The 13,968-nt window shown below is 47.1% G+C and overlaps 1 protein-coding gene across 12 annotated transcripts in view; it reads right to left on the reverse strand.

Moving 5' to 3' along the window:
* The window catches only part of SH3KBP1 (SH3 domain containing kinase binding protein 1), a 336,102-nt gene that overhangs the window by 54,033 nt on the left and 268,101 nt on the right, over positions 1-13,968 (reverse strand). For all 12 annotated transcript variants that reach the window (XM_045472250.1, XM_045472247.1, XM_045472249.1 and 9 more), the window contains 3 exons: positions 13,645-13,752; positions 3,305-3,356; positions 444-524 (listed from right to left, as the gene is read on the reverse strand). In XM_045472250.1, the coding sequence (XP_045328206.1) occupies positions 444-524; positions 3,305-3,356; positions 13,645-13,752 (241 nt within the window). The remainder of the gene's footprint in view (positions 1-443; positions 525-3,304; positions 3,357-13,644; positions 13,753-13,968) is intronic.

The following is a 13,968-nucleotide window of genomic DNA, read 5'->3' on the forward strand; positions in this document are numbered from 1 at the left end:
CCAGCAGTGACGGGGGGATGACAGCTTTCGTTTGTCTGGATGGGAGTTTCTCCTGGGGCACTAGGCCCGGAAACAGCGGGATGGAAACTGGCTGATACATCCAGGCCCTCAAGAGACTTCCAGTCAGCACCTTGACTTCAGGATACTGCTGGTGTAGGGAGGGCGGTGACGGCAGAAAGACCGGGATGGAAGCAGCCCAATGTGTCCAGTGACCGGGCTGGTTGTTTTTCATTTGACGAGGAATTCTGGCCCAAAGGAGCACCACATAACCCTCTCTCCTATTCCCTCAGAGATGGGGTATTTAAAAGCAACCAGAATAAAACCATAATCACCATATTCCCCCCCCCCCAAAAACAAACTCTGTGGGTAATCTGGACTAGCCCAGGACCGACAGCTTTGGCTCTCGCTGTTCTATCGGTGCCAACGAAGACTTGATTTCCTACCTTTTTCTTCGGTTCTGTTTGGAAGTGTTTCTGGTCTTTCAGGAGGTATTTTTTTAATTTCATGTTTTCTCTCAGTGGTACCTAAGGGGGAAAGGATTGCAGTGATCAGAGCATGTTTTCTCTATCCATTTATTAGACACACCAGCATTTTAAATATTTATCAGGTAGAGCAAAGCCAATAGACTTTTTCCCCCTAAGAGGAGAGCTGGTGTTACCTGGCAAACACAAGCTGCTTAGAGACGGCAGAAGCCATTTCCGACCTGTGTAATTAAGTTTGCCTGCCTACTGGGTGTTGTATGGAAACCGACTTGACAATAAATTATATTTAATAAAAAAAAAAGTTTGCTTGCGTATACATCCTTAATTTACAAGAACACCATGAATATTTTCTGATATTTAAATGTGATTCCGTAGGCATCAAAACAGTCACAGGAAATCACGGGGTGTGGGTGGAAAATGTGTATAAACAAGTCATCCATCAAAATATGCAAATGATGGGTCAATGGCTTTTGCTCTACAAATAAAAAGAAGTTTCACAGGGACCTGGATTCCACATGATAGCAGTTTTAAAACATGGCCTCAAATCGTTTGCCACTCCTCCCATTAAGAGGTGAGGCCTGTGTCCCCTTATCTGGGATGTGGATAGGCTTGTGACTGCTCCAACCAGTGGCCGATACGATGCCATGTAATTTCCAAGTCTGTGTTACAAAAGACCATGTAGCTCATTCGCCGGACTACTGAACCTCCATGTGAGAAGTCAACAACCTCAAGGCCTGCTGAAGAAGCCATGTGTGGACACTCTGGCCTACAGCCCCCACTGAGGCCAGCCCTCCAGCTACTCCTGCCGAGGGGAGCCACACATGAGAGCGAACCAGCCATCTCCAAAGTGGGTCCTCCAGCCGCAGCTGGCCCAGCATTCCCAGCTGAGGTCCCAAATGTCAAGGAGCAGAGAGACGAGATGTCCCGGTCGTGTCCTGTTCAAATTCCTGACCCCAGAGTCCTCGGACATAAGAAGATCGTCGTCTTCTGCCAGCAGATTTGGGACAGTTCGCTATGCAGCAATAGAACTACAGCACATTTTCAAGTGGAGGGATGTGCACAGAAGATACGCGATTCTCCCTCAGTCCTTTCTATCTGTGCCTGAATCCCTCAAATATTACATATTACATTTCCCCAAGTGCACGCATGTGGCCATGCAGACTCCAGCTGTTCCCGCGCCTAGGGTCTTGAGCAGTGCCTGTGGCCTCAGGTGCATAAGAACACTTGGAAAATAGCTAAAGAGATCCAGCATAACCTTTGGTAAAACTGCTTTAAAAGGAAAAGAATTTGCCTATCATGCTACAATCTAGGCCTCTAATGAGAACGAAGAAGTTTATTATCATTCCTAGAGACACAGGAGGAACGGACAATCCCACTACCACGAAGAATCCAATCCTGGTTACATTCTAGGCTGCTTGAGCCTTGGGCCACTGAGCTCATCTCCTTGGTCTGTACTGTATCACCAAGGCCTCTAGGAAAAGGGTCTTTAGAGAAAAGCAAATCAACAGCCAGCTTTAATTTCAAAACAAAAAAAAATATTGATCCGGTGTGAACCACTAGGTGGCAAAATTAAACTGCTCAATGCAAACGAGGATGGGGGCGGAGCAGGAGATATAATTAACACCTCATTTCAGGGCTTAATCTCTGTAATTCTCAACTATGCTAAAGGAATGGGAAAGGAATTTGGGGTCAAGCTGATCCCCCCTCCCACCACCAAATGGGTAGACCAAAAGAACTTGAAAAAAAAGCACTCCTTAATAAATCTGTGAATAAACCAATCTGGAAATTTATTCATACTTTAAATGCTATAGAAATATCACAGTTATTAATGTGCAGAACTAAAAATACCCCTACTCTTCCTCTGTTTTAGTTGTTAATTTTTTTAAATGCCACTTAACTAGTTATTCATGGAGGGATTTCTCCCCATAATTAGTTCTTAATAATTATAAAGAGGAGTTCTGTTGGGAAATATGAATGATCATTTTTATGTATGAGAACCCTGTGTGCAACGAGTTATCAAATGTCCAACAACATCACGTCTTCCTATATTATTCAACCTTAGCATCTGAATTACACAGAAAAAGTGAATTGGACTCTTTTCAAGACTAAAGAAGAATTATGAGGAAAAGCATTTATTGCTAGAATAACATTTTTCCTGAGGCTGGGTAAGTGAAGTAAGTACTGACTATGCTTAACCACATGGGACATGCGTGGTGAGGCTACGACCCGTGGGAAGCAATCCTCCCTAAGCTGATCCTCGAGATCAGGAGGGCACGGGCAAAGCAGGACAATTAAGTTTTTATTTCATCAAAAGCAGCTGATTAGGGACGCCTGGGTGGCTCAGTCAGTTAAGTGTCTGACTCCCGATTTCGGCTCAGGTCATGATCTCAGGGTTCGTGAGTTCGAGCCCCGCATTGGGCTCTGTGCTGACAGCACAGAGCCTGCTTGGGATTCTCTGTCTCCTTCTCTCTCTCCCTCTACCTCTCTCTTTCAAAAACAAATTAAAAAAAAAAAACATTAAAAAAAGCAGTTGATTAGAAATACAAAGAAATAAAAAAAAAATGGTTTACACCAAAATAAAGTCTTCCTGGTGATTCTCTTTGGGAGGCTGCATTTTTTCACTGGACCGGGCATGCATTTTTAAAGATGTTTCTTTTTTTAGGAAAAACGGCAGCGTATTTCAAATCTGCCCATTGAGACCAACTGGCAACTTCCCAGTTTGGTAATCTGTAGCATTTGAATCTAAGAATCTTGAGCTCTACCAAGGGCGCTGTAAATACACACAGACAGACACACGTGTCGACAGAACGGAAGTACATTACCTGCCCCTTGCTTGATGACAGGAGCGGATGGAGGAGGTGGCTTCTTGGGTCTCTGAAAAATCAATCAAAATGATAATACATGAGATTGTCGGCAAGCCTGGCCTGTCACATAAGGACCTCAGACATTGTTTTCTAGATGCAGTTTGGACAGACCAGAGAAGCTCTCCAAAAAATTGAGCCATTTTCTCTCCAGGGATGTCAGGTTTTGGCACCTTTAAACCAACACTAAAATAAATTCGGTCTGCAAAACAAAACTCTGATGGACAAATGAAATACCATTTCCCCCTTTCTAAATTTGTAGCAGCCTTCTGGAAAAGCACGGCTCAGCAAAAATGGCCTGAAACCAGCAAGCACAATGGTCCTCCTACGCTGAAACCGCATTTGCAATTAAGATTTAATCTGCTGAATAACCAAGTGATTCAGAGGAGTCACTGGGACAGCTCGAAATCAGATCTGCTCCGGATGTGGGACCTTCAGCAAATGCAGGCCGAGGGGCTGGGTACGGTTCTAAACCTTCAGTGCCTTCTGACCCCAAGGCTGGCAGGCCTTTTGAGAGGCCCCCCCACAGAACAGATGTACCCTGGAAACTGGAATGGAGCTTTTTTTTTTTTTTTTTTTTTTTGGCTGCGATTTGTTTTTCTCTCACAACCTGTCACTCTGTAGGTGACGAGGCAGCAATGCAATCAGTGGCATCCATCCCTGAACCCCTTCCAGGGCATCTCCTCGCTCACCCAGGATCGACTGTAGGAGAAAGATGGTCAGGCTGGACTTGGCAAATGATTCAGGGGCCAAGAATCCATCTAGGGCACAATTCTTGGACACCATTCTTAGAGAGGGGAGCCAGAGGCGAGAAGAGAACCATTTCAACATCGACTTCATTAAGAAAAGATGGAAACAGGGAAGATTTGAGAATATGATCCATGTTGCTGCTGATGCTTCCACAGACCCTCTCTGGGCATCACATATCAATGATTTTTTAAACAGTTCCAACAAACTCTCTCCTGCACTCTGAAAATATACCACTGTGGTATCACTGCAGGGACCAGTAAAAGCCCCCATCAGTCCCGGGCCCCTACCTACTGGTGCCCATCAGTGCCTGCTATTGTACTAGGGCACCAGAAAAAAAAATGATTTCAAGTAAAACCTGGGGAATATGAGACCAATAAGGAACTTTTTCAGGAGGCATCATAGCATGTAGGCTCCGGATTCCGTGACATTTCACCTCTGCTCTTTAGTAGCTGGGTGACTCGGCCAGGTTACTTCTAGTACGTAGCGTAGCATGGTGGCTGAGGGGTGGGGCTTCAGAGCCCGACTGATTACAAATCCTGGCTCTTTCAATTCTTAGCCGTGGACACCGGGCAAGTGAACTCACCTAGCTAAACCTTCTCATCTGTAAAATGACAATAATATTACCTCCCTCCTGAGAGGAGGTGGTTTCATAAACAGAGGGCATCAGTAAGCAGTGCCCTGTTGAATCTTTTTGACAACTCTGTAAGTAGTGGTATTACTATGCCCATTTTGCAGATGAAATAATTGAGGCTTAAAGAGATGAAGCCGCTTCCCAAAGTCACCAGGCTTTTAAACAAGTGGGGGGCTGGGGGAGTAGCCCCATGCTGTCTGACCCACAGGCGTGCTCTTAACCACTGTGAGGGACCCGCCTTGCCAGAGCACATCCACTAGACAAAGCACCATATGGCCAAATACCGGACACGGTGTGTAAAAAAAAGCAAAGGAACTGTAGTATGTGAAAGTTGGAAACAAACAAGTATCAAACTGCAGCCATAGTATGAGCACAAATCAACTATGTTACAAAATGGACAGAAAGAGAAAAAGACTGCAAAGGAATAAATTAATCGCGTGATATCTGACTAGTGTAGGATTACGGGCATGTGGGTGCGTGCGTGTTGCCTTCTTAATATTTTTCGGTACTGTCTATATGAGTACAGACAAACTTCCTTATAAAAAAAGAGAAAGAAAGATCCTCTAAGGGCCACCTCCACCCGCATACAGGCCAGGCCGTCTGCCGACAAGGCCCTTTCCCGTCTGTCTGCCCAGCTCTCCACCCCAATTTCTTCCTTTTTCTGTCTCCCTTCTCTGCGCTTGTATAAATTAGACTGGGGACAGATGTGTGTTTATCTAATGAAGTTATTGTTGAAACTCTGCCAACTAACCTTCCTCTACCTCAGGATCAGAGTAATTTCTTATTCACAGAACGGCCAACACCCTGTGGCCTAGTTCTTTCCAGCCAAGCCCCAAAGATGCCTACCCAGTGGATGTCTTGCTCACTTCCTGCTCGTTTGAAAATTTTTATAACCAAGTTCACATGAGCCTCCTCTTGCCGAGGCTGTTCCCCCAGCGACCTTGCCTCAGACCACAGGGCCCCAAATAAAAAAAAAACAATCACAAGTGATCATGTTTTCCAAGATTACTGTGCAAAAAAAAAAAAAAAAAAAAAAAAAATCCCTCAGTGTTGTGTCAGATTTGGCATGGAGCAGACACATGAAGTGTGACAGGGCAGAGCAGAGGGGCACAGAGAGAGAGGACAGGATGTGTCAGGCTAACAGACAGCGTGTGACAAGTGTGGTCATGGTAAGTATGTGCTTGACGGTGGCAGAGGAAGGAGGCTGAGGTGTGAGGTTTTGTGAGGAGCCCCTGGCACTGGTGGAGGCAGGCGGGGGCAGTTTGGAAAGGACGTAACAGTCTATGACTGTCTTGTATCCCCCAGGCTTGAGCAGCGCTGGCCGGGGGCCAGCTTTGCTTATTAGCGGCGTGGGTCTACAGGCTATCTGGTTTTTTTTCCTTTTGACTTGACTTCACTCTCTGATTCCATCAAACTTAGCCTTCCTGCCTTCTGAGATGAGAAATGATGCCACATTTTCAAATACGAGGTCTTTTAAGGTAATTCGAAACCAAAACCAGGGCCAGGGTTCCTTGTAGCTCTGGGCTGCCCCCCAAATGATTAAAAGAAGAATGCACGTGAGCCTACAGTGAATTTCCGCTTTAAATGCAACACAAGACAGGGCAGTGAGAACCGAGAAGGCAGACTGGGGAAAAGCTGTAGCAAAATGTGACAGTGAAAACCTGAGCACAGGCACTCCTGATTCTCAGCTAAAAAGACGTAAGCACATCACTCAGTTGGTTTTCCCCCAAATGTCAGATCATGACTGGAGGAAGGACACAGGACGGAAGGGGCCTCCAGGTTAAGCAGGAGGCCGATGCTTTCTCCGTCGCGCTCACCAGCACCAATTAGCGCCGCACGTGTGTGCTCAGAGACACCCTTTCAACTCGGGCGAGTATTTTGAGTCATGAATTTTTAGAGGCACTTGTTCTATTTCTTCTCTTTATCCCTCCCTCCGTAGTGAAAATAGAACACTCCAGATCCAAATTCAGGTGGCTTCAGCCTGCTCAATTTGCAGATGGATGCTAAAAACAGAGGATGTTAGCGCTGTGAGTGATCCCAGGGTCCCCTCCAGAGCTGACAAAACTGAGGCCTACAGGGGCCGTGTCAACAGCCAGGTGGTGGCCAAAGAAGGTCCAGAACTCACACCTCTCAATGTCCAGACTGAGGCAATTCATCACTGAACCACCATTTTGTGATTTCTAGGAGAGCAGAATGCTTTCCACGGTCTTCACATATGCGGGGCGTCCAGGCCTGCGTGTGCCTGCGTGTGCGTCTGCCCGTGTAGAGTCACTGGCTTGGACACGGAAGCAAACACCATCCTTCAAAGGATGCATTAACTAGATCTGATCGCTTACCATTATCGCCAGGAAGGAAACAGATCTGAATGTTCTGGAGTGAAGACAGCAGGAAGGCAAGTTTTACTTCCTGCTGATGGATTTCAGAGCTGACTCTGCCCTCTGTTTGGCAAGCCTGGCCAGTCCCAGGCGAAGAGCTCATCAGCTCAACTGGCCCCACCCCTCCGGCAGGAATTTTGATTTGCCACTTGGCCTCTTGCCTTCAGAGCTCTGGCCCCACACATGTGGTTTGTTGAAAATAACCAGAGAAGCGTACTCTTGATGGCTGGGTGCCCTTTAGGGGGGCTTTGTTAGATGAATATGGTAAGATCCTGGAAGCAAATCTTAGCTTGATTTTGAGCCTTGGGAAGCCCTCTTCCAGGCATCCAGCTAAATTCTCTAGAAGTGTCTGTGTGAGGCTAGAGAGGGGACAAAAATGGACAGTTCCTGACCAGGGCACTACTCATGGGTTTAAAAATGGTCAAAGGCCTCCACTCTGCCCTTTCCTCCCCCGTCCCTGATAGATTTGGCAACACCTTTGAAGAGTGCAGCTGGGGCTGTGCTCAGAGGAGTGCCCCTCTGCACCCTAAAGAGTCCCTAGCACAGGAGCTCTGCAGGAGCCACCACGAAAACCTGTTCTTGGCAGCGTCTCTCTTGACTTTCCTCTACTTAACCTCTGGTCTGGTGGCCTGCATCCCTCGTCTCCTGGCCTGCATCTCTTGGCTGGGCCCAGCTGGACTGCCAGCCTATTGGGTAGTCACCCAGGCTTCGGTATTTGGCTTCTCCCCAAGATGCTCGCATAGTTTACCCCCATGGCTCACGCCTTTGCTCCCTCCACCCACTGTAAAAGTGATGCCTCAAGCCCATAGCCAGACCTCACACCCAGATAGAAAGACCTGAGCTCCCCTATGTCTGGAAAGAGGAATCGGACAAGGGACCTGGCTTCTCCCTGCCCCTCCTCCTTTCTCATACTAGTACAGGAGAGAGCAGGAAGTAGAAGAGGAGAGACTGAAGGAAGGGAAGGTACACCTGGTCACCAAATGACCAAAGGACAAGTGATTCCTGAGAGCCAACCATATACCAAGCATGCTGCTATGGACTGAATGTTCATCCACTGAATGGACCCCCTATTCATATGGTGAAACCTAATCCCCAAGGTAGTGGTGTTTTGAGGTGTTGCCTTTGGGGGCTGATTGGGTCACGAGCATGGTGCCCTCATAAATGGAATTAGTGTCCTTGTAGAAGAGACCCCAGTGAATGCCCTTACCTTTTCTGCCATATGAGGTCACAACAAGAACAGCCATCTACGAAATAAGAAGTGGACCTACACTAGATGCTAAATCTGCTGGCACCTTGATCTTAGACTTCCCAGCATCCAGACTGTGAGGAATAAGTTTCTGTTTATAAACCACCCAGTCTATGGCATTCTGTCATAGCAGACTGAACTAAGACACACACTTTCGGGCCCATGAAGGAGAAGCTTGAGACATGGGCTCTGCCTCAAAGAGATGACATTTCAGATGGAATGATGACAGAGAATCATCTCAGGCAAGAATACACTGAATGAGGCTCTCAGCTGAGAGAGTATGGGCGGTAAGTACCAGCAGAGAAGGGAGAAGGTGTGCCATCCAGCCCACGTGATCAAAGCTCAGGGCACCATCATTAGGTCCTACTTGGGTGACACTATGCCTTGACAATCCTCATCTCTGCAAGTGAAATTACCCAGGAAACTACATATACAGACAAGGCTGTAGGTGAATTTTTTTTTTTTTATAATGCTGTTTATTAGAAGCACATATTTGTTTCTTTTTGGAAGACTATTTGGGGGAAATATCATCGGACATCTTTAGAAACTAGAAATAGTGGTTCTCAAAAAGCTGAAGGACATGACTGGGAACAAAGAAAATTTGGGCTGAGACAGTTTTATAAACTGGGTTGTCAGATGATGGGGGCTAAAGTCAGGGGCCTCCGAAGAACTTGGTAAAAAGAATGTAGTCACAGTTACACTGGCAAAATCCACTTATAGTGGATTAGTCATTGTCGAAACGAAGGAAGAGTCCACCTTTCGTCTAAAAGTTTGGACCCTACGCAGCTGCTGAGTGATCTAGAACAATCTTAAGGTTGGTACTCAACCGTGATTGGGAATGTGGGAAACCTACTTGATTGTACCACAATGTGTCTGCAGACTGACAATGAACAAGAAGGGGCCGGTCAGCTGTGAGAACAGAAAAGAATGGAAAGCTGCTGAGGCCAAAGGTGCAGTGCACTAGCAGAGAGCATCTGGGCTCAGCTGAATTCAGCACACAGCTGCCTGGGCACCCCCTTCCCTCTGGCGCGCGAGGGGGCCTCAAGCTATGCCTGCAAACGACTGGCTCCTCCTGCTTTCCTTCCTTGCTCTCCCAGAAAGCACCAAGTACATGTGGTTTCCTGTACACTCTGGCTTCGAAAAAGCCAGGCCCAGTGGGAGCAAATGCCCAGGGCAGGCGGGCCCATGAGTTCCAGACTGGCTGACATTTCCGTTCTTGTTGCAATTAGTAAGCTGGCAGTCGGCTCACTGGGTAAGTCTCTGTGAGTTGGCAAAGGTGAGCCTGCATCACAGCCACAGGCATCCTTAGAAATCTTTGACGGAAGGTTTCTGCGGTCCTGAGAGGCAGACCCTCCGCTGCAGAACATTCGCTATGGAAATGCCTCCGGGAACCTTCGCAGCACTCTGGTTCTTGACACGGTATATACTCAGAAGAGTCCTCCACGGCAACGTATACTAGCACAGTAACATTTTCTTCGGGTGATTTGAACAGCTTCTGTTGAAGTGCTGCAGCCCGAGACTTCTTCTTAAAAAGCAATCTTTCAGAAACATCTTTCAGAATATCTATTCTATTTTTTTAATGACAATAGAAGTTCTCTGTTCTTGAGAGCCCAAGTTCCCCGTTTTCCTTCAATGATGATGACAGAGCACGTACGTTGATTGCTTCAATAGAGCTCTCAGCATATTTAATCTTTCCATTTTGATATTCAATTTTACTGTCAAGTCTCAAAATAAACAGACAGCCATTGAATCTAGGTTCTCTCATAAATAGCTTACATAATTGCTCTAAAATATGCACCAAGAGATCAGCGGGTGCTCCCCCCACAGGGAATAGTTTGAGAGAAAGCCCCAAAGCGTTTGTCACCCGGTGAGAGAGAATCTGCCGAGTACTCTCTGAAAGAAAGCCCTCCAGGAAATTCCAGAAGGCTCTGTGGTAACCACCTGGGTCCGCACCGCCGCAGCAACGGGCCAGCCTCGTCAGAATGCTTCCGCGATGCCTACTGATTCAGGAGGTCGGCTGCCGAAGAGATGGGGTTTGCTGCCGTCTACCCTAATCATCCCAGACCGTCCTCTTTTCTGGGTGAATGGTTGCAACCCCAGCCACTGGCAAGACAAGATGACATGTGCTGAAACCGGTGGCAGAATGTTTCAGACTCTGTCATTCACACAGCGCATGTGTGTTAATGATTCCAATCATCTTCACACGGCTCGGCTCGGCTCGGCAAACAACACCCCCAGCTCCTGACACGCTGTCACCAGCTCACCAGTACTCTGCGTGTGGTGATAAAGGCTGGTGTAATGGCCAGTGCAAAGCAGGTTGGCTGGTTTTATAGGCCGGAGGGGATAAAGAGGATGTAAGACTTTACATTTTCTAAAAGCTAAATGCCACATCACACAATCACTTCTCAGCTGCACGTATTACTTTGTCTGACAGGTACGACCATTGCTCCCCCCAACTGAGTTTTCTGCTTCTTAGGGACAAGGTTAAAAGACCTATCAAAGAGATGGTGGCTGCTTGTCTGAGGTTGGCGAGATGCCCATGGGGCCGCAAAGAGCGTGCATGCCTCAACGAGCAAGCTGAGTCTACTCCTCACCGACAACTTCACTCTCTCGGTAGAAGTCTTCCCTTAATACCTTATGTAACAGAGCAGAGCTTCTAGAAGAGTATGCCATGGAATCTCTCTCACCTGGTGTATTTGCTGCCTCACTAAAATAGGACCGGGAACTGTAAGGCAAGGTGCCACAATGCAGGCAACCACAGGCTTTGCCCATTTGTTAAAAGAATTATCCAGATTTTACCTTAGCCTTCAAAATCATACTATATCAATCAGAACCAAAAAGGTCGTAAATAACCAGTAGGGCGGCATGCTTGCTAAGGTTCCTTGGCCACAGGAGAGGAGTCACCACGAAGGACGTGGCATCCAAATGCTTCAGGGCACGAACACCTTTTACCAGGCTTGTAAAGATGGGTGAGAAGGGTCAAACAGGCAGTCAGGACAGCCCTCTCCCCTCCACTCCTTGGAAGAGGCCCACCCTCAGTATCCTTTTGGAAAGGTCTGGCAGGTCTCTGTGGCCCTGAACATCAGATCCGTTGTCAGACCCTAAGCCCACAAAGGCAGGAAGAAGGGACCCAATAAACACACGGTGGATGAATGAATAAACAAAACATAACAGCCAGGGAGCAGATCCTGAAAAAAGATGAGAAATTACATGAAGATTATACCATTCTGTGCCCGCTTGTCTCTACGACTGTATTTTATAAAGCATTAGATTTCCTTTTAAAGGCTATCATCAAAGTTCTCAGATGCATTTGGATTCCCAGGGAAGCTCATAAAGACATCAAGATAACTGCGTTGATTTGACAGCTGAAGCAAGATGAACCAGAGTCAGACTTCCATCATTACAGCACAGTTTGAGCTGGAGCCTTCCCACGCTTGCGATAACAGAGCGATAATTACACAGACCCTAACAGTTAACATATATGGGACGTTTACCAAGCACCACGTAGCTATGCTAAAGCTTTCCTATCTTTTCAACAGTTCAGCAAGGTAAGTACGATTATTCTCACAATTTTACAGATGAAAATACTGAGGGTTAGACACATTCAGTGAGATGACCTGGAACAGGACAAGTAATGGACGGGGCCATGATTCAAGCCCAGGTCTGTCAGATGCTGTAGCCTGGAGTCACAACCATTACACTCTGTAAATGTCTGTCAAACCTCAACCCTGTGTCCTGTTGTTTCAAACGATTTACGATCCAATCATTACTAAACGTTAGCATCTGTTTTTCTCAGGGATGGATTCTGTCAACTGATAACCCACCACTGCGACCATCTAGTAAAAATGGCTCAAGTGATTTTGCTTGCTAGAATTTTTTTTTTCTTGAATGGTGAGCTCTTCTCTGTTCTGAGAATTTATTCCTCTCCTAAAATACCGTGGGGAACTGGAAGGTGGGGTTGTCATGACTTTGAAACAGTACTTCCCAAATTATAATGTGTCACGTGTAACGCATCAACGGGTCACCTGAGGACCTTGTTCAAACGCAGGTTCTGATGCGCCAGGTCTACAGCAGAGTCTGAACATTCTAACAAGCTCCAGGTAATGCTGATAAAGTGTGGCACGTGGACCAGCAGTTAAGTGTCAGGGATACAGAAAACACCAGGTGTGGGGAATAAGCCTAGGAATTCCCTGAACTTATTTCCAACAACTAGGAATTGGAATCCAGATTCTCTGAACCCCAAACTCAGTTCCAAGAGAGCACAACATGTGCGGAACAGAGCATTCTTCAGCTAAATAATACAAGAAAGTGACCTGCGCAAAAGCGTAGAAGGTGTGGCCCTAGTAATAAAACCAATCTAAAGATCTATGGGGCGTAACCTTGGTGGGTACCAGTACCGTGCAGCTTCTCGAACAATCACGTGTGTTCATCTAAGCCGTACACACGCCATCGACACGGTTTCGTATTCTTACCAACCAATCCATCAGTATGTAGCTATCCTTCATAAACGTCAGCTTCCTGGGAATGGTCATGGGTCCAAGTCAGGTTCATGGTCCAGTAGCAGAGCCCCAATGGGCACAAAGAGAAACCAGTCCAGAAAGGCAGACGGAAGTCAAGTGAAAGCCTGAGCCAAGAGCCCTGAGATGCAGGACAGAATGGAAAAGACCAAGGTGCTGCCCCCTTATAATGTAAAGTGCTTCTAACTTGTCAACATCTCTTGTTACATCTCATCGGAGAAACAATACACCCGCAGCGAGGCAAAGATGGACTCTGGTTCATTTAAACAACAGCAGTGGAAAATGGGCCCCCGCAGAGAGAACAGGTCAGGGGTGTATACGTATATACACACAGTGTAGGAACATTACTGGCTTTGCTCTGCGTCCTCAGCTTCACGATGTGCTTTTCAGCCACTTCCACGATACTGGGCACTTCACCACCGCCAAGGACATACGACACCGGATGCAGGCAGTCCACTTAAATAGAGCACCCAAGAGGTCTTGTCATGTGGGTGCTTCTATGTTCTAGGTACTGCACCAAGCGCTTTGTACACGAGAATAAGGATCACTGTCACTAGCTGTCATATGAGGAAACTGATGCTTGTGGAAGGTAATGAACTCATTCACACTCTCACCCAGCGTACAGAACAGCTGAAGGCTCAGAAACCAGGTCCATCGAACTAAAATGTCAGTGCTCTTCAATGGTCCACTAAACTCCCCTCGCCCCTCACCCTGAGACCCATCAGGGAAGCCACCACTCTGACAGCGTGCGGAGCGCTGACATCCAAGCCAGGAACACTTACATTCCCCTCCTTTTCAAAGTCAGGTGGAAGTAACTTCACGAAGTTATCGGGGAACACTCCTCGTCTGCCGTTGAGCTCTCCTTCCCACCAGCCCACGTCGATGCAGTCCTAGGAAACAGGAGAGCAGAGAGTGAGAAACGGGACAAGCACCCTCCAGGGAGGTCTGACACCCTGTTAGAGGGGATGGAGGCCCTTTCCTGGAGGCCACTGTCAACCCATCCACCGTGGTTACTGACACCAGGTCAGCATCAACCTCAAAGTCAGATGGGAGAAGGAAAGCACAAGTGTGCTAGAGCTGCTCAGACTCGAAACCCAGTGCGGCTG

The sequence above is a fragment of the Leopardus geoffroyi genome, chromosome X (genome assembly GCF_018350155.1).
Source record: "Leopardus geoffroyi isolate Oge1 chromosome X, O.geoffroyi_Oge1_pat1.0, whole genome shotgun sequence".
Lineage (NCBI taxonomy): Eukaryota > Metazoa > Chordata > Mammalia > Carnivora > Felidae > Leopardus > Leopardus geoffroyi.